At 47.1% G+C, this 20,752-nt stretch overlaps 1 protein-coding gene across 7 annotated transcripts in view; it reads left to right on the plus strand.

Annotated features, from left to right (window-relative positions):
* DRP2 (dystrophin related protein 2) overlaps positions 1 to 20,752 on the plus strand; it is a 68,472-nt gene that overhangs the window by 26,072 nt on the left and 21,648 nt on the right. For 5 of the 7 annotated variants that reach the window (XM_025431710.3, XM_025431711.3, XM_025431712.3 and 2 more), the window contains 13 exons: positions 618 to 692; positions 1,921 to 2,122; positions 2,345 to 2,430; positions 3,999 to 4,156; positions 4,507 to 4,673; positions 6,745 to 6,856; positions 8,289 to 8,425; positions 8,736 to 8,801; positions 9,042 to 9,107; positions 9,956 to 10,099; positions 11,886 to 12,123; positions 14,299 to 14,419; positions 14,734 to 16,299. In XM_025431710.3, the coding sequence (XP_025287495.1) occupies positions 618 to 692; positions 1,921 to 2,122; positions 2,345 to 2,430; positions 3,999 to 4,156; positions 4,507 to 4,673; positions 6,745 to 6,856; positions 8,289 to 8,425; positions 8,736 to 8,801; positions 9,042 to 9,107; positions 9,956 to 10,099; positions 11,886 to 12,123; positions 14,299 to 14,419; positions 14,734 to 14,858 (1,697 nt within the window). In that variant the 3' untranslated portion in view covers positions 14,859 to 16,299. Of the gene's footprint in view, positions 1 to 617; positions 693 to 1,920; positions 2,123 to 2,344; positions 2,431 to 3,998; positions 4,157 to 4,506; positions 4,674 to 6,744; positions 6,857 to 8,288; positions 8,426 to 8,735; positions 8,802 to 9,041; positions 9,108 to 9,955; positions 10,100 to 11,885; positions 12,124 to 14,298; positions 14,420 to 14,733; positions 16,300 to 19,731; positions 20,272 to 20,752 lie in introns of those variants that run through there. The other 2 variants (XR_007409313.1, XM_049107284.1) reach the window with 2 other exon arrangements.

Genomic DNA, 20,752 nt, shown 5'->3' on the forward strand with positions numbered 1-20,752 from the left:
ATAGACATTTGGGTTGTTTATAACTTGGAACTAATAAAGACAGTGCTGCTAAGGAGCTCTGGTACATGTGTTCTGGTACACGTGTGCATGTTTTTCAGTCTCTGGATCTAACATTGTTTCAGTGCCTTGTGAATAGACTAAGAAATTTGAAAGTGCAACAGATCCTGAGCAAGAGTCATATTTGACGTTAATTTGTCATGTTTTTACTTTATCAAATCTAGCAAGGTGTTTCCTGAAGTGCTTGATTCAGTTATTTATACATGCACAACTGTGTGTACATATCGGACCCAGATGTCAAATGAATTTCTTACTATGCGTCTTGGTCAATAAATGCTTGAAAAGCATGGATTTAGGATCCATATCCAGCTGGGTTGTAGGATATGTGAATGTTCGGTTTTACCAAGTGATGCCAAATTGTTTTCTGCCAACTTGTTACATTCAACTGATTGTATCAGTTTACCCTTCCACCAGCCTTCCTCATTTATCCAGATCTTTTCTGACACCTGCTATTGTCAGACTTTTGTTTTTTGCCAATCTGGTGGGTGTAATATGGTATTTTGTTGTGGTGTTAATTTGCATTTCCCTGATCGGAGTATATCTCTTTCTAATCTTTGCAGCTGATCTGAACAACATTAAGTTCTCAGCTTACCGCACTGCCATGAAGCTACGCCGGGTCCAGAAGGCACTGCGTTGTAAGCTTCCCATCTCACTTCCCTGTGGCCTCCACCCCACTCCCATTCTTCCTCGTCTGTTGGCTGTTTTCCACTTTTATCCCACCTCAGCTGTCCCCTCTGTCTGTCCTGGCCCTCCCTTGGAGTCAGTGTTCTGCCTTCTGGGGCTGGCTTTGAGGAGGCCACCCTACCCCACGAGGTGGGGGGCCTGCCTAGTGGGGGAGGGGACAGGCCACCTCAAGGACCCTCTCCCAGGGGTTGCCCAAAGCCCAGTCAGGCCCATTTTTTACTGGTTTATATTATGGTTCTTATTTTTTAAAGCAACGCTAACTTTATATGGATGCTGTCTCAAGTGTATTAAATGATATTCTCTAGAAAAAACAAAAAACAAAAAAAAACCACTTGTTGATTGGCTTAGTGGGAACTTTCTGAAGGCTGGGATATGCTGACTCTGGATACCTGTTCTTTCTAGGCGCCTTCTATTGTCCCCAAACCCCAGACTTGTTTCCAAAGTAACCCATAATTATCCTCCTACTTGTCCCTTCCCTGCCCAGCATAGATAACCAAGCAACTGTTTTGTGGCGGAAGTATCTCAACCCAAGGTTTGGAGCCATCAGGGGCTTGTGTTCTTTTGCCATCTTAGGGTTATTGAACACAGGAGAACTATTGAATCAAGTGCCAGTGGTTAGGGGACAATGTGGATGTAAATAAAATGTGCTCTCTGACCTTTCTCAGGGACACTATCCATTCAATCTTCCCAGCCCAGGCATGTCTGGCCAGGCAGATTCCAGCATTGACAGTAAATGAGAAAGTCCTCCTGATGTATATCACATTTACCCAGGCATACCTGAGTCTTCATAACTAGTATCTAGATTCTCAGAACAAGGTTCATGGACAAACCTATTTGCTATTGAAATGTGTGTAAAGCCAGAGAGACTTAAAATAGGATTTGACCCTTTAGGAGCTAATACAATAAAGGAGGTGAATTTACTCACATCCTACCATCTTCTTGAAGCTGATGTCAAAGAACAAATGAGTATATACACATTTTGGGTTAATTTAGGAGGCCTTTCACTACCATCCCCCTCTTTGGGATGAGAGTTTTGATGAAATGCAATCTTGTATCATACTTACAAATGATTGGTCTGGAGACTGAGTCAAACTTGGTGATGCTGGTGTGCTATTTCCTTGTCTAGCCTTAGGAGTTCTGTTTTTGGCTATACTTTCTCCTGTCTCTTTTCCTTCCCAGTGGACCTGGTAACTTTAACCACAGCCCTAGAGATCTTCAATGAGCATGATCTGCAGGCCAGTGAACATGTGATGGACGTGGTGGAGATCATTCACTGCCTGACTGCCTTATATGAACGGCTGGAGGAGGAAAGAGGCATCTTGGTCAATGTGCCACTCTGTGTGGACATGAGCCTCAACTGGCTCCTCAATGTTTTTGATAGGTAAGGGCTTGTATCCCTGGAAGCCTCCATGGTGAAATCCAGTGGGACATTTGAAGTGGGCATGGTGGGAAGAGGTTGCTTCCACAGTGGACTTGGACTTAGCTCAGCTCGGGGCCTGGTTGGCACAGAGCCCTGCTGGGATCAACTCTGTGAGGGAAATTAATGCCAAGATGTTAACTCTTTACATGTATTCGTGTTCTCAGTCTCTTCTCTTAAACCTAGTGGTCGCAGTGGAAAGATGCGGGCACTGTCTTTTAAGACCGGCATTGCATGTCTGTGTGGCACAGAAGTAAAAGAAAAATTGCAGTGTGAGTACAGCCCCAAGTCTGGAGTGGAGTTGGGCATAGGGAGAGGTGTTGTGGGAGGAGAAAGGGTGGAAATAAGCAGAAGGCACGTCTTAATGACTCAGCAGAGCACTACTCGGACTACATTATAATAGTGGTCCAGGCTATTGCAATGAACCTACAACAGCCCAAAGCTAAGATGGATCTAAGGCCTGTTACTCTTTCTAGTGTCACTCCAAGGGGGTTGGCTTCTTCTGATCCAATGTGATTAATTGACCAAGGTCTGAGCTGGTATCCTGTGGCCTATCAGGCTTATTAGCTCTCTCCCCGTTGGAAGCTCAAGCCATGTCACACATTCTACTGGAGACTTCCCATGTGATTACACAGGCAGGGCACAATTATTAATCCTTATTGGGGTTATTATTGGGAGGTGAATAGGATGTCCTTCTGTCATATTTAACCTCTCTGGTTTATAGTGCCTTTGCCTTTCCCTCCATCCTCCATCCAGTACAGCATTTTGTACTATTCTGTGCTAAGTGTGGCAAGTACAAGGTTCGATCAGATATGGTCCCTGCCTCAAGCTGTTGAGAGTCCAGAGGAGGAGACAGAAATACATAGGAAGCATTTTTGAAAGTGCTAATTAGAATAATCTGAAGGGCAAAGGATATGTGCTATATCAGATCACAGAAGAGGGATGACAGTGGTCTGGGAAAGCTTTACAGGGAAGGAGACAGAGCAAAGCATGTTCATTGCAACACTATTATTGATTTCTCCCCACATTCCTTTGAGAAAGACCAGACAGTGATTATTTTTCCTCAGTTTACAAGAAGAAAACTGCAGCATAGAGAGGTTCATGATTTCCCCAAGCTCCTACAAGCTAGTCAGTAACAGATCCAGAACTAAAACGCAGGCTGTCTGCTTTCTGAGTATTTTCTAAGCCATAGGTGATGGCATGAGACAAGACAAAAATCTTGGAAGGAGCTTCTCTAGGGTCGGGATAGGACGGAGGTGGTTCTCACTGATCAGATATAGCCCATGTTCAAATACAAGTACCATAGTCTATTCCAGAATCATTTAGAGGTAATTATTAGATGATGAGCTCCTCTTTGTGGATTATCCATGCCAGGGTTTCTTTCCATTTGTGTGGAGAATTGAGAGCTTACTACAAGTGCCAGACTCCATGAGCTACATGAGTAGAAGGGGACTCATGTTCAGACACCCCTACACCCCATGCCCCTTCATCTTGCTTCTTGAGAATCTGTTTTCCCGGCAGTGTTGTATCCATGTCTGGCACTGGTCTCACATGCAGCCTGCTCTCTGTCTTCATCTCTCACTCCCCCTGCTTCTGATGCTCTGTCTCTTTGAGCCTGTCTCTTTTTCTCTCTCTGAACGCAGAGGATGCTTTTTTTTAGACCCCATGAGCTTCTAGAAGGTCAGGGATGGGCCTATAAGTATTCCGGGTTTCAAAAGTCATTAGCTCAGTCTGTGTGCTCTTTCTCTGTCTTCCTTCCCTGCTCTTTCTCCTTACACCATTCTCTGGCCATTCCATCTTCGGGTGGGTGGGTGGCTGTGACTTATGGTGTGGCCAGCAGACCTCTTCAGCCAAGTAGCCAACTCAGGCAGCCAGTGTGACCAGCGCCACCTCGGTGTCCTGCTTCATGAGGCCATTCAGGTGCCCCGGCAGCTGGGGGAAGTGGCGGCCTTTGGGGGCAGCAACGTGGAGCCCAGTGTCCGCAGTTGCTTCCGTTTTGTGAGTATGGAACTGGGGATGGATGACGAGAGGCAGGGTGGGTGGGAAGAAGGGAGGGAGAACTAAGAGTGAGGCTTCTCATCTGAACTACTCAGATGTAAAGGGAGGTCTGATCAGATGGGACAACAAACCAGAGGGTTCTCTGGACTTTTAAGATCAGAGTTCTGTTAGGGTGGCAGGGGGTGGTGGTGGCAGTTTGACAGCTCAACTAGGACAAGGCAAAAGGTGGACACCTCTGTAGGATAGGCCATGGGCCAACCCAGGCCTTGCTGGCTCTCCTGCCCCTCTAAGGGCGGCCATTCTGGGGACAGGGGCCTCAGTCATTGTCATTGGCCTTCTTGTTTCCCTAGAGCACTGGGAAACCAGTCATTGAAGCTTCACAGTTCCTAGAGTGGGTCAACTTGGAGCCCCAATCCATGGTATGGCTGGCTGTTCTGCATCGGGTCACCATTGCTGAGCAAGTGAAGCATCAGACCAAGTGCTCTATCTGTAGACAGTGCCCCATCAAGGGCTTCAGGTAGGGAAGGCAACACCTGATCATTTTGAATAAATAGACCATGTGACATATAAAAACATACATCATTAAACAATGTATTCTATAATCATATAACTACAGCTAATCTATGGTACAATGCTACATATGGTAATCCTTTCTACTGCAGAATGTTTAACGATTTAAAAAAATTGGAAACGATTAAATACTTCCTTTTGTTTTAGTTTATATTATGAAGTATTCCAGACCTACAAAAACGTATAGAAAAGTGAAAGGGGGTATGGGAGGCAACAGCGCAGAAATAGTTTGTTGATTGTGTCCCAGGGAATATTAAATAGAACCCAGAAACCCCAGCATCCGGACATAGAAGAACACCTCTGAACCAAATGGTATGCTGGCAAGTGGTTCACAACTGACTCCCCAGAAACCAAAGCAAACAAACAGAAACCAAAACCTGGTTTGTAGTATGTGCTAATTTCCATGATGTAAATACTCCCACTGTGGCTGATGTTGAGAAAAGATGCATGGCTGTACACTAGTTACAACATTTCCACATTGTAGCTATGACAGACTTAACCTCGAGGGCATAGATAATAGAAAAATATTTAGGAGGAGATGAGTTCTGAGCATTTGTTACCTTTGTTTTTAAGATCATTTACTTAATTTTGAGTTTATATATATATTTTACAATGGCTGTATTTAACAACTGGCTTGGAAGATCCCTGAAATTTTAACAGCTGGCTCTTGTGAGCTGGTGTGCACCCACCACCAAGCTTAAGAAAGAAAGCATTATTGCAACACATTTGAAATTTCCCTGGTTATATTCTCCTTCTCCTCCCACTATCCTGAATTTGGCTTTCATCATAAAATGCTCCATTTTTAAACTTTTTAAAGCATTAAGGCACTCTCTTTACAACTGCCCTGCTTTTTATAAGCAAATGAGGCATGGAGGTGGCATTTGACTTGCCCAAGTTCACACAGTTGGGTAGTATAGATCCAGGATTAGATGTTGGATCATCTGACTTTTCTAAGTCTAGGCATTTCACTTTTCTATACTACTAGGTCTGGGCAGTTCAGCCAGGCTTTGGACCTGGATCTGAAGGGCTAGTCAATATTCAGTAATAATAGAGTTATTATTATTATATTTTTTTGAGAGAGAGAGTGTGTGTGAGCAGTGGGAGCGGGGCCAAAGGCAAGGAGAAAGAGAATCCCCCCTTTTTAAAGATTTTATTTATTTATTTGACAGAGAAGAGAAAGAGAAAGCACAAGCAGGGGGAGTGGCAGGCAGTGGGAGAGACTGATTCGGGACTTGATCAAGACCTGAGTCAAAGGCAGACATTTAACCAATTGAGCCACCCAGGTGCTGGAGAAAGAGAATCCTTAAGCAGTCTCTATGCTCAGCGTGGAGCCCAACTTGGGGCTCAATCCCACGACCCCGAGATCATGGCCTGAGCCAAAATCAGGAGTCCGATGCTCAATCAACTGAGCCCCCAGATTCCCTGAGTTATTATTATATAAAGAAGTCTTGGAAATAGCTTAGCCAACATGCCCAGGGCTAGTAGAACAAGTGCCTTGGTATTGTAAGTGTAACTTCTCCAATGTAGTAAGTGGTACCTGTGAGACTGGACCCTTTGGAGACATCGTTTAGAAAGCTATTTGATTGCAGAAGGGGAGGTTGGGGGGGAGGATGGGGTAACTGGGTGACAGGAAGTGAATCTTGGGCACTTGATGAGATAAGCACTGGGTGTTATACTATATGTTGACAAATTGAATTTAAATTAAAAAAATAAAGCTATTTGATATCAAGAGCTCTTTACCCCTGCCCACCTTTGTAAAAAAGATGGTGAGGCAATACTATTTCCCACGCAGAGTCCTGGGACTCTGACCATGTACATTTCATGGAGGCTTATGGTCTTTAGAATAAGGTGAGTCATCTGGTGAGGACACAGCCACTGTTATGTACAGAAGGTTGCGCACATTATGACTCCATGCCTCACCCCCTTCTAATGTGTGTGTGTATATTTGGATGTAGGGAAACGGAGAGGTCACTATGGTATACTGTATTCTCTGTCCTACCGCCTCTTGTCTCCCCAAGGTACCGGAGTCTGAAACAATTTAACGTAGACATCTGTCAGACCTGCTTCTTGACAGGCAGGGCCAGCAAAGGCAACAAGCTGCACTACCCCATCATGGAGTATTACACCCCGGTATGGAGCCTCTGTGTGGGGCAGGAAGGGGAGGCAGCAATTGGGTTCTGGGCCCTTGATCTACTTGGCCAAGCATGGACTAACTATATTCTGCTCTCCCTTGGGGAGCATTCTCCCAGCAGTCCTGGTGATTCACCAGTTTGGGGGATTCTGGCCTTTCTGTTTTTCCAGCAGAGCTTTTCCCTCACTGGGGCCATAGCTGGCTTTAGCAGCCCAGGGCACTCATGGCCATTTAAAAGGCATTTACTATTTTCCTGCAGAGAAAAGTCTCGGGGAAAAGATAGAGCAAGGCAGTTCCAGGCAACTAGCCTTCCTTCCACGGCTCACTTTAATTTTTCCTACCTAGCTTCCTGCATTGCTCCTGTCACCTGGTCTCCACCTGATACTTTGTCATTTCTTCCATCCCTTCCAGTCAATACCAAAGTTTCTGTTCAAATCAATTATTCAGTCTCTTGGAGGTAAAAAAGAGTATGTTCTTTACCCAGGTCCCCAAATTCTACTTCATTTTCATTGGAAACTGTGCAAATCATAGCTACCTGAGCCCAGGTTGGTCAGCATTCCTGAACTCCACTCATAGAATTTCTCCTCTGCTGTGCTCAGGACCCAGAGCCCCATGCTTATCTCCCTGAGTTGACTCTGCTCCCCAGACTCTTTTATCCCTTTCTGCTTCACAGATACTCCCCAAGTCCCAAGCATATTGCCAGCTCCCCCCACTGTTTTCTCCCATCCTACCAACTCCATCTTCCAGTGTGTTTCCCCGTAATCCATCTCTCCAAATCATCATCTCTCCTCCGAATTCTGTTAGCACAGAAACATGCGTGACCCAGGGGGAACAGGGGCTTGCCCTTTATTTTTCTTTTATTATCATTTCAAAATAAACATACATAGAAAACTGGCTTGAGATGGTTGATTGATGATCCCCTACCTCCTGCTCACCTTTTACACCCCTAGAATTTATATAAAGATACTTTTAAAAAAGATTTTATTTCTTCTTGAGAAACATAGAGGGAGAGGCAGAGACATAGGCAGAGGGAGAAGCAGGCTCCTCACAGGGAGCCCGATCACTCCCTGAGCCGAAGGCAGATGCTCAACCACTGAGCCACCCAGGCGTCCCTATATAAAGATACTTTAAAAATTAACACATATATGCTTACTGTAAAAGATTCAAATTCTATAGAGGTGTACAAAGTATAAAACCAAAGTCCCCCTCTCTCCTCAGCCTTGCCCCCACCTCGCCATCCTACTTCCCCAAGGCAACCAGTGTTCACATTTTGGCATTATATCCTTCTAGACCTTTTTCTAAGAGTGGGGTGTGGTAGACACGAACAAGTGTAGATGACCAGTCATGTTCCCTGCTCTAGGGGAGCATCCACACTTCCCCAGCAACCCAAAGCCATTAGGATGAATCCCTCTGCCCTGTCTCCCCCACTAGACCACATCCAGTGAGAACATGAGGGACTTTGCCATAACCTTAAAGAACAAATTCCGCTCCAAGCATTATTTCAGCAAACACCCTCAGCGAGGTTATCTGCCTGTGCAATCGGTGCTGGAGGCTGACTACAGTGAGACGTGAGTACCAGGGGCTGAACTGGGGCTGTGGGCCCTGCCAAGCTGGGGGTGCTCTGTGTAGGGGCTGAGTCCCATAGGGGCTACAGGCATATTCCGAGGCAAACCCGACTAGCGACTGGGAAGTTCAGCTTGGGCCTGACTGGGAATCTGGCCTAAGAAATAGTTTAGAGTCCAGTCTCTGTAGCCTTTTTCCCATCAACTCTTGCCCATCTCCCTAGTTTGGTGGTGGGGGATGGAGGGGATGGTGATAAGGAAACAGACTGCTCAGCTGCCTGTTCCTTGGTCCTCTGAGTCCGCTGCTTTCTTCTAGGCTGGCCTCTTCCCCGATGTTGCCACACGCTGACACACACTCCCGCATTGAGCATTTTGCCAGCAGGTACCACCAGGCTTGGGGGAGGGAGATTTTAAAGAGTCTAAGGGGGATGGGATTTCCAGTGAGGGCAAAGAGACTAGGGGGATGCACAAAGTGGGGTATGTGGCAGCCAGTAAGGCCCAGCACTTAGGGGTGGTTGGGTCAGCCCCCAAAGCTAATGATCCTATTGTGGGATTAGTGTCTTTGAGATGAAAGCAGGCCCCACATCCTGCTTTCCCTTCTGTTCCTGCTCTTTCTTCTCAGGCTTGCAGAGATGGAAAGTCAGAATTGTTCCTTCTTTAATGACAGCCTGTCCCCAGATGACAGCATGTAAGTTTTCACAGCTGCTTGTTTTCTAAGAATAGTTCTCCTTGGGATCCCTCTGTCACTATCTGGGAAGGCTATATCTTCAAGGGGGAGGTAAGTGTGGTGGTTAGGGTCCTAGAAGCCCTGAGGAAGGGAGGCTGGTTTCTGGGCACAGTGTTTAGTAATAGAAGCCCTCTATTGACTGAGCTGCCATCTTCCCAGGCCCCTTCCTCTTGCAATAGCCCATCCTTCCATGCCTAACCCTGAAGGAAGAAGAATCTGCCCTCATCTAACATTGCAGATGTGAGTCATTATCTCCTGCTCAGGATGTCAAAGCCCCATCCAGTGCCACACCCTGAGGAGATGGCAGGGACTTGACTGGAGTGTGACTAGAGAGATTCTCTCGTGTTATAGCTCAGAGGTGGGGCCCCTTATCCCTAGGGAGGTCCCCTGGCAAGCTCAGGGGGCTTAGGAGCCACTGGCCATGGATCAAGTGGGCCCTGATTGGGACTTAAACAGTCAGTGAGCTGCCTGGGGGTGGCGAGGAAGCAAAGGAGGAGGCCGTCAGGAACTGCACGGAACGGGAAGTGATTTGCTCATTGTTTCCCAGGGGGCTTCAGGTAGAACCCAGAAGCCCCAGCATCCTGAAAACACTCTCTCTTGTACCCTCAACCATGACCTCTGCCACCTTTAAACATTTCTGTCCCTCTTCACCCTCAATATATAGCCTCGCCCTCTCTCTGTGTCTTAGAAGTGAATCTTCCGGCATATGTCTCCTGGGATCTGAGCTGTGAGCTGAGAACTTGTGCCCTGAGAGGTTTCCTGCTTTAATGCTTTGGCCACCCTCCTTTTCTCTCCCCACATCCATGCAGAGATGAGGACCAGTACCTGCTGCGGCACTGTAGCCCCATTACAGACCGGGAGCCAACCTTTGGACAACAGGCTCCATGTAGCATGGCTACAGAAAACAAGGGGGATCTAGAGAAGATCCTGGCACACTTAGAAGATGAGAACCGGTGGGTGTGGTGATGGCACAGATCTGTGTGGGTTTGAGCATCAAACAGTTTAATTCTGAGTCTTGACTTCCACATCGAGCTATGTGGCCTTGACTGAGTTTCTTATATTTGATGATCCTCCATTTCCTCATCTAAAAAATAAGAAGGGTGGTTATAGTATCTACCTCCGTAGGGTCACTTGTGAATTTCAAAGGAAATCAGGCAGATTTCTTTTTTAATCTTTTTTAAGATTTTATTTATTTATTTATTCATGAGACACACACACACACACACACACACACACACACACACACAGAGAGACACAGGCAGAGGGAAAAGCAGGCTCCATGCAGGGAGCCTGACGTGGGACTTGATCCCGGATCTCCAGGATCACACCCTGGGCTGAAGGCGGCACTAAACCGCTGGGCCACCGGGCCTGCCCAATGCTAGCTATTCTAATAATTATTTGAATCCTTTTAACTCAACTCAAATATCTTCAAGTACTCAGTAGATGCAAGCAGACAGAATGCGAACACAGAGACTACAGAAGGCAGTATGCATGTCTCTGGCCTCAAGGAACTTTCAGGGTTGGAAATAGAAAGAGGCACTTGGCACTTGCTGAAAGTAATAAAACAAGAGAAGGGTGACATTGCATGGAGTGTTTGAGGACTTGAAGAGGGAAGGTGAAAATGACAAAGATGACTTTAATCTCCATAAAGTATGGGTGTCAGTGGGGGCCTGGGTCAAATGGTCCAAGCCACTTTGGGGGCATTCAATAGAACCCAAAGTATTCCTCAGACCAGTGTTTCTCAAACATCAGTGTGTATACGAGTCAATTGGGATGCTGGGTAAGAGGCAGATTTTGATTCACAGGTCTGGGGCAGGGTCTAAGTTCTGCATTTTTAACCAGCGCTCAGGGGAACCCCCTGCTGCTGGCCCACAGGCTACTTGGAGTGGCAAGTCCTTAGAACAGGGCTGGTCTGTCAAGCATTCGTTACTGGTTCAGGACAAGATAAATACAGAAATACAAAGTCGGCTTTTAGAAACTTTTATAGCAGTTCAACATTGGCATGTCTTCTAGGCACATCATTGGTGGACTTTTCATCGAATAAGGTCTGAGTGTTGAACTTGTGTGGCAAGTCATATGTGATGGGAGCTGTGTACAGCCATAGACATTATGGGTCCACAGTGATTGAACTCCCCACTCCCACCCCCCAATTTTTGGCTATGGATAGTTTGAGAAGCACTGCATTAGGTCAGCAGTGGGCAGGCCCTGGGAAGCGCTGGAGAGAGGGTGATTCTGTTGCAAAGCAAAAGTGATGTCCTGCAAAGTAGACCATCTTTTTGGAATCTGTTTCTTGATGATTCAGCATGGGTGTTCAAAGTGGGCCACAGAGGATGATAAGTGGAGAGAAGAGGCAAGGTAGGTGATCTTTTGTTTAGGTCTTCCATTGGAATCTAAAAATCTAAAAGTGGAGTAGGTGAGTCAGTGGCCCTTAATGCTTCATTTATTTGCTGACTATGTTCCTGCCTGATTTTAAGTTCAGAATTAATCCCTGAAGCAGTACATCAAAGCCCTGAGACATTTTTTATACGAAATGTCAGCAATTCTTGCTCTGAGGCCCAAGGATGGCAGAGTAAATGACATGTGTGCTGGAGAAGAATGCATATGGCCATAAGAGGAAGAACACAGCTGGGGCGGGGGTGGGCAAAGGGAATGCTCACACTTAGGTCCAAGGGGACATCTGGGAGCTGGATGGTCAATACTTTGTTAGGGCCTAGGTCTCAGCTCCTCTGTCCTTGATAGGATTCTCCAGAGTGAGCTGAGACGCCTGAAGTGGCAGCATGAGGAGGCTGTTGAGGCACCCACCCTGGCTGAGGGCTCTGCAGAGCTAGCACAGGACCACCGCAATGAGGAGCTTCTGGCTGAGGCCCGGATCCTTCGGCAGCACAAGAGCCGCCTCGAGACCCGCATGCAGATTCTGGAGGACCACAACAAGCAACTAGAGTCTCAGCTGCAGCGCTTAAGGGAGCTGCTCCTGCAGGTGAGGCTGGAGCCAGGGGAAGGACCAAAGCAACCCCCCCACCTCTGCCCCACAACCCTCCCTGCACCCCTGGAGAAGTGGGGAGCTGGGGAATGCAGCAAAGAGAAGGAAAGGAAAAGCTCCTTGGCAGTGGCTGTTGGATGACTTTCTAAAGAGAATGGGGCTGACAATTAGGGAAGGTGGGGGAAGGAAGGGGCCAGTGTGTCCCATTGCTTGGCCAACTCTGAGTGCTCACTTCTCTACAACCCATTTGAATCTGGTATTGAAGGAACACAGTTCAAAGAATCGTCCAAAACATTGATTTTGCTACTGTGATGTTTGCTGGAAAGAAGCAGGTTTGGACATGCTGGGCAAGAGAAAGATTTTTGCTGGGAAGGGGGCTCTTGACTACATTTGTTCCTTTCCCCTTTGAGAGATAGAATATATGACATAATGTAGCTCTGGATTCAGACAGCCCTGGGTTTGAATGTGGCTCTGCCCACTAGTGACTGTCAGGTGTCAGGAAAGTTATTTAGCCTCACTTATCCCCAGTTCCCTCATCTGTAAAACAGAGATAGTAATATACTAACTTCATGGAATTGTGAACATAAAATGAGATAATGTATTTAGCATAATAGCCAGGAATATAGTAAATACTTTGTAAATGTTACCTATTACAGTTGACCCTTGAACAACACAGGTTTGAACTATGTGGGTCAACTTATATGTGTATTTTTAAAAAGATTTTATTTATTTGAGAGAGGGAGAGTGCACACAAATGTGCATGAGTGGGGGTGGAGGGGCAGAGGGAGAGGGAGATGTACAGCTCCATCCCAGGACCCTGGGATCATGACCTGAGCTGAAGACAGATGCTTAACCGACTGAGCCACCCAGGTGGCTATACATTACTGTAAATGTATTTTCCCTTCCTTGTGATTTTCTTTTTCTTTTTTTTTATAGAGGGAGAATGAGGGGGATAGGCAGAAGGAGAGAAACAGAGAGAGAATCTTAAGTGCAGAGCCCGACACAAGGCTCAATCTCACAACCCTGAGATCATGACCAGAGCAGAAACCAAGAGCCAGATGGTCAACCAACTGACCCCTTATGCTTTTCTTAATAACATTTTCTGTTCTCTAGCTGACTTTATTGCAAGAATATAGTACATAAGGATGCCTGGGTGGCTCAGCGGTTGAGCATCTGCCTTTGACGAAGGGCGTGATTCCGAGATCTGGGGATTGAGTTCCACGTCAGGCTCCCTGTGAGAAGCCTGCTTCTCCCTCTGCCTGTGTCTCTGCCTCTCTCTCTGTATCTCTTATGAATAAATAAATAAAATCTTTAAAATAAAAAAAGAGTATAGTACGTAGTGCATATAACATACAAACTATAAGTTTGTTTACTGTTTATGTTATCAGTAAAATTTCTAGTCAATAGTAGCCTATTAGTAATTAAGTTTTTTTTTAAAGTAGTTAAGTTTTAGAGGAGTCAAAATTATATGTGGACTTTTGACTGCACGGAGTGGGGGGTTACTAACCTCCGCATTGTTCAAGGGTCAACTGTCTTATCATTTTATGTACTAAGTAATACCAATCCATACCTCTTCCCCAGATCCTCCAAGGGATAGCCTCTAGATGAATTCCTGGAGGTCTTAATATATATCATCAACTGAGGATCAGGTGTGCAGCTCTATGTTTTCAGGGAGCGCTGGGTACTAAATAGCTTAATTATAGCTGAGGTGACAGCAAGAGAACTTTAGGTGCAATGCCAGCCTTATAAGTGCTGGGAGCCTTGGGGCACCTGGGTGGCTCAGTTGGTTACCGTTTGCCTTCGGATCAGGTCATGATCTCAGGGTCCTGGGATTGAACTCATTGGGCTCTCTGCTCAGCAGGGAGCCTGCTTCTCCCCGTCCCTCTGTCTGCTGCTCCCCCTGCTGGTGCTCTCTCTCATAAGTAAATAAAATCTTAAAAAAACTGGGAGCCTTTGAACATGTTGTTGAGGGAAGAAGGTAACTGGTAACTGAATATTCTACAAAGTTTCTTAAAAGGGGAAGCCACTATTTGAGGCACCACGGAAAACTTCTTAAAGTCCAAGGGCAAAGGGATGGGCATGAGGTCTCTAAAACCCCTTCTAAGCTCAGGAGTCTGTTAAAGTAAGGTCAGAAAAGCAAAACCCCTAAAGTCATGCCTTACCTCCTGTTAGCCACCCACCGAATCAGATGGCAATGGCTCTGCAAGCTCGTCCCTAGCTTCCTCTCCACAGCAGTCAGAGGGCAGTCATCCCCAAGAGAAGGGACAGACTACTCCAGATACTGAGGCTGCAGGTAAGTTCCTCCGGCCCTTCCTAGCCCCTTCCTCCATGGCTTCATCTCCCCCAGATCTACCCAAGGTCCTGCTAGGGCTGGGACTGGTTTTTCCTCATGGCTTTGAGCTTAGCATCAGGGATGATTGACTTATTGACTGATTCATTTATTTGCTTATTCTACATGTGTATGTTGAGCACCTCCTATGTACGAGGTGTGCTGGGAAGACACAGATACTGTGTGTTTGTCTTTCAGCTGGCAGCATCCCACCTCAGCCCCTTAGCCTCTTCAGGGGATCCCTAGTTCTCTTCCCAAATCTCTCTTTCCCAACTTAGATGATGTGGGGTCAAAGAGCCAAGATGTCAGTCTGTGCCTGGAGGACATCATGGAGAAGCTCCGCCATGCCTTCCCCAGTGTGCGAAGTTCTGATGTGACTGCCAACACCCTGCTGGCCTCTTGATGGAGCCAGATCCCCATCCTATAATCCATAGTCCTCTCCCGATTCTGGCAAATTCTTCCTTCAGCCTTCACCCAACCTTTCCAGTCCCTATGGGGCCCACATTCCTCAGCCAGAGTTCTTTGGGCTCTGGGCAGCAGCAGGGATCGGCTGGTATGTGAAGTGGATGCTTCAGGGCTGGAGGAGGGAGAGGCACGATTCCTCCAAATATAGAAATGTGCCCTTTAACCCTCAAGTTTGAGACAAGTCGCTGACATATGTTTCTGTTGTAGTCCAGGCAAATGGCACTTGGAGGCCATTCTGACGGGGAGCAGAGAATCTACCTTGCAGAGCTAAGCAGTGCCCATTACCCCTTTCCCTTCTCCATGGAATTATGGAAATAAGGAAGCCTACTGACCCCAGGGTTACAACATTATGAATCCACAGGAGTTAGCCCTATTCTCTGGCCCAACTCAGGGAGGCAGAAAGGTATCCCCAAGACACACCCCCCAAAAAACGTGCCCCTGAAAATGTTTTGGCAGCATGTGTCCTGTGATTTTAGTTTCATGGTACCTCTCTAGCCATCCTAATGTTGTTTCCCCTTTGAATATCTTCCGTTCCTTCTGCCTCAGGCCCTGGCAGACCTTCCTCAAGGGGGGAGGGGGGACCAATTCATTCTGATTCCTACTTACACCTTACATTTGGAAACATTAAAGAAACACTTATGTGCTTAGTTTTTTTCCCCCTGATCATCCTCCTTCCTGAAGGCCTCAGCATTCCGAGACACCAGCTGAGTTGCTCTGGGGATCCAGCTGAAGCCACCCTTAGCTCAGCCGGGTCTGCCCTCACAGCCCTGGGGTAGGGGCAGCAGCTTCCTCAGCAAGGGAATCTTGCTGTACTTGGGGTGAGGAAGGGGATGCCACTCACCAGCCTAGAGGAGTGTGACTGCCCAATACTCTTGCAGGCTGTGACCCTTCTTTCTTTCGGGTGGAATCAGATGGGGCGGCTGATTTTCCCCTGCTAATCATAAAGCAGATGCGAGTGGCAACCCTAAATAGTGGCACCTTCCTAGGAGCCACTGGCCACAAATCAGGAAGCTGGCCACTTTCCACCCAGACAACAGCAAGGCCTTCCTTTGCATAAAACGGTTCTAACTCTGGAAGGTGAACCCAATCCTCAAAGTAAACTAACTCTTCCTAGACTACATATACCATAATCCCTTTATCCAGAAACCGTTCAGAGCGGATAGCAGGTGATTGGGGTGGGGAGGGAGTTGGCTTGGGAAATTGGGAACAGAGTCAGAGCCCACTGAGGCAGCATTTTACAAGAGGAGCTTTATAACCTAGAACCCTGCAATTGATTTAATTTGCCTGTTTATATACATATATATCTATCCTGCATATTACTGTACCTCAGTACTCCTCTGGCCTCACTCACACATTAAATTCTAATACCTCTTAAAGTATTAATGTTCTGCCTTGCTCTTTGTTAGCCCCATCCTCTGGTTGGACAGATAGAGGCATCCTGGCTGCTCCCCTAGGATGTCTCTCCACTCATGTTTGGGGTGAGCTGTCCTCAAGACCAAAGCAAGAGAAGCCTGTGGCCACAGTGGAATCGAACAGAAAGGGTCACTCTGGTCTCTTGACTCATTCCAAATCTTCTTCCCTGGAGACCTGGGCCTTGGATGAATTTTCCTGGTCTCCCCTAAATAAAGGATCAGGTGTCAAAATAGAGCAAAGGCAAGCTTTACTCATCCCATATAGACAAGAAGGAACAGATAGGCTTTTATTGGCCTTTGCCAGGCTAAGACACAGAGAATACCCCCGGCCTCTTCCAGTTCCTAGGTCTGGCTCAGGGACTTAAGGAAAGCAGTGGTTGCCACCAAGATCAGGAGGGTGTGAGATAGTGGGGGTGCTCTGTTATAATCAAGTAGCCAGCCATGGGTAGAACTGCTGGGAAGCTAAGATGTATCTGCTGCAGGGGAAGGAGGGCAGCAGCTTGGGTTCAGAAGCCTAGGACTAGTCCCTTCTAGAATGGCCAGGGAGCACTAAGTCCTAGGTCCAGGCTATCAGACCTAACCACAACATCTGCCTTAGTGCTCATAAGGTCTCTGGATGGGAGGACTGGGTATCCAGGTGTATGGTGGACAGGTAGTAGGCAGGCACCAAACCAGAGCCTGGGCCTCTGTCTATGGTGGGGGTGGGGGGGATAATTGTAGGGGCCTGGTTGTGGACTGGAATGGGATAGAAGGAATTTGCTATATAGGTAGGGAGCTCAGGGTCTTTGAGGCATATCTTGCCTAAGCCATAGAAAGGCAGATGTTATGAAACAGTCTTTTACTGGGGAAGTCCTTGAAAATCCTTTCCATAACCATCCCTCCCCTTTCCCCTCCCCCTCCCCACCCCCGCCAAGAGATCTTGGGCTGCTGAGGGCCTGTGGCAACTGCGTGGGCTAGGTATGGTAGAAAAGATGTAGATCTTGCTATGTAGGATTTTGTGCTGTAGGTGGACCGAAGCAGCAGGTTAAGAGTTGAATTGTCACTAATGGGGCCATTGCCATTTTGTGTGTGGTCCTGTGTGTACTTTAATGCCCGAGATGAGTATATCACTCGAGGGTCCAGTGACCATCACAGCAGCATGTGTGGGCAGTTTGCCCGCGGTGAGGTAAATGGGTCCTTGGGCACTGGGAATCTAAATTAGGGTGAGATTTACTGAGATGTGTTGCATGTTGTTAGGCATCTGTCATGTATTGTGTTTCCTATAGGTTTTTTTTGTGAGGCTGCTTAATTTATGGCCCTGTGCCAGAGGAGTGGCAAAGAGAGTTTCTGGGCAGGCAGCCTAAAGAAAACCTCCGACTTGTGAGATTAGCATCAGTGGAAAGGAATGTGTTTGCTGAGGTGGTTGTCAAATGGTATCAGGGGACAGTTGGGATTGATAGGCGATTTATTCTGGACAGAATCTGACACAGGCCCAAAAGCTGTTATGAGGGTGCCTCTGCTCCAAGTGAGAGCAGAGTTGGGTTATGTTGACTGGGAACTTGTCAGGAAAGGCTAACTGGCTATAAAATATCAAGCTCTGTGTTGTATGGTTCCCTAAGGAGGGCCCTACCCAGGAGGACATGTGCCCTTCCCTCCAGGATGGCAAGGCTGAAATCAAGGCTCTCAAGTGCCCATTTCCTTCAAGTCCCCAGCTTTGGAAATATTTCCCTGTGGAGAAACCCGCTTGAGGCCCTTGTGCTCCGGGAACAGGGCCAGTAGGCCACAGTAAGGAGAAACCCTGAGGTCTGGCAGAGGCCAAAGCCAGGAGATGCTTTCCCTCCAGGTTAATTTTAAGGAATATCCGTGCTGCCTGAGGTGTGTATTTGGGACCTGGGCTCCATGTCCAGCTTCGTGCTTAGAACATTCCTTGAGCACACATTCGTAGTGAACGACTCATGGCCTCTGACCCTGTTTCAGGCCAAGAAACTCATTAAAGTTCCCCTGACATAGGTGACAGCTAGCCAAGAAAGTAAGCTGCCTTAAAAATAAACAGTCCTGGGGGAGAGATTGAGGGCCTTGCCCTGGGGCTGTGGAGACTTAGCTGCTCAGCTGGGCAGCTCTATCTCTAGGCTTTCCTGCCAAAATCTGGCCCTAGGAACAAAGGAATACTTGAGCTCCTTACTTTCTTAGCACCACCGGCTGTGGGAGAGGGCAAGGCTCAAGGTCAGGGCTCAGCTCCTAGCCTCGATCTCCTTCCACAGCTGCTGCATTTGGGGTGACCTGCTGAATGTTCTTGATGCCCCAGGGCAGTACTGAGGCCAGAGTGGAGGCTCCTGTGCTGCTTGCTGGCTGCAAGAACTGGTCTCAGGAATAGAAGTTGGGGAAGGGATCAAGGGGAGGGGGAAGTGGCAAGGGTGGCACACAAGTCTAGAAAAGTTTGGGACAGGGGTGTGGCTGGGGAAAAATTGGTTAACTTTGCCACTCACCGTGGTGCTTTTCCCCTTTCCCTTGAATTCTGCTTCGAAAAGAATAAATTTGTATTTGTTTACTTTGGTTCTTCTGGTTATACTCTGATATTCTACATCCTTCCCTCATTTGGGTGTGGAAAGAGAGGGTGGGCCAAGGCGGCACAGGAATACTACACAACACAGGCCACCAGATGAGTTCAACACCTGCTGGACCAAAAGAAAAAGAAAAAAGAAACCCCCCTGCATTAGGCCCCATCCATTACTGTTACCTAGATTGGTTGCCTTTCAAGGTCCCACACAAATTAGCCAGTTAGTTATCCCCTCATGGGAGGAGCTCTCTATAGCAATAGTTCTTAAATACCATCCTCATCAATCTGAGGGATTTTTCATCAGCCCAAAGCAATATGAGAAAAGTCAGGACAATGAAGTGAGTTTCCATAAAGTTACATTTATTCAATTCAAAGGCCTATCTTTTATTATGGATATATATGTTTAAGGTGTTCTTGTAGCTATGGCAATAAAACTATGACAATAGTTTTTTTCAAATGCCATTTTCTGGCAGAATAAAACCCTGTGAGTCCCTCTTCCCCACCACCAATTTTTTTCTCACCAATCCTTAACAGCACTGTCCAATAGAAATTTAATGCGAGTCACATACACAAATTTTCTAGCAGCCAGATTTTAAAAATAAACAGGTGAAATTAATTTTAATATTTAACCCAGTATATCCAAAAGATTATTTCAACATGTTATCAGTATAAAACAATTACTGAGAGACGCTGCATCCCTTTTTTGTTTTTTCACTAAATCTTAGAAATTGTCAAGCGGGTTGACAGAATCAGTTGGGAAAAAACCCAAGACACCCACATCAATCCAGACACTCTATTACTCATAGAGGCAGCAAAAGCAAGATCAGCAAGGGTCTCACCTCCCTGCATCCCTTGTGCCACAGGTTGCCACTGAAACAAAAGGGGCCCGAGGACATGCAACATGAATGGTGGGACCTCCTGTTGCTGAGTAGCCAATTCCACACTGCTCTACCCTCTGGGGGTGGTGGGGCAGGCTGAAAGTCTGGTGCCTCACTCCAATGAGGGAGGCAGATGAGAAACCGCCTCCCAGAAGCTTCCCTGGAGATAGGGAGGTGAGTGAGAAATGGTCTTGTAGCGACTTCTCAGGAGACTGCCTATCTTCCCATGTTCTGGGAGGCTCATGGGGCATTCTGCCAAGGCCTGCGGCAGCCTGCACACAACCCTTGACAACGTGGCCTATGTCAATATGTGCAAGGTCGGCAGGACACCAGCATGGAACAGTTCGCCTTCCAGAAAACCAGTGTGTGTTTTACACTTACTGCACATCTCCGTTCAAGCTAGCCGAACGCTGAGGGCTCGAAACCCCCATGTGGCTAGTGGCTACCATGTCGGACAGCACAGGTCTGCGACATGCAAGATTCAGGATTACGGGACCGTAAAAAACGAAAACTTCCTGAGACATGGTATGTGTGTGCATGCGTGCTTGTGTGTATGTGTGTGTGTGCACGCACGCGCACGAGCATGCGAGCGTGGTGGGGGTAAGGTGAAGGGTCAGGGTGGCAGGAAGCCTTGGGTGACTGGAGGGCATGGTGAAGCAGTTGCCCTGGGTTACAGTGAGATGTGGTAGCAGAGGGCTTGGAAGGTGACTGCCAACATGTGGCTTCGCCCTTGCCTCTTGCTGTTGTCTTCCCTACCATCCTGCCTCTCAGCACGGTTCTGTCTGCTCCTGATACCACGACCTGAGCCCAACCCAAGAGTCAGATGCTCAACCAATTGGAGCCAACCAGGTGCTCCTGAAAAAAAAATTTTTTTATATCATGATTTTCTAAGATTATTTCTTTATTCATGAAAGATACAGAGAGACACACAGACATAGGTAGAGGGAGAAGCAGACTCCCTATGGGGAGCCTAATGCAGGACTCAATCCCAGGACCCCAGGATCAC

Source organism: Canis lupus, chromosome X, assembly GCF_003254725.2.
Source record: "Canis lupus dingo isolate Sandy chromosome X, ASM325472v2, whole genome shotgun sequence".
In the NCBI taxonomy this organism is placed as follows: Eukaryota; Metazoa; Chordata; class Mammalia; order Carnivora; family Canidae; genus Canis; species Canis lupus.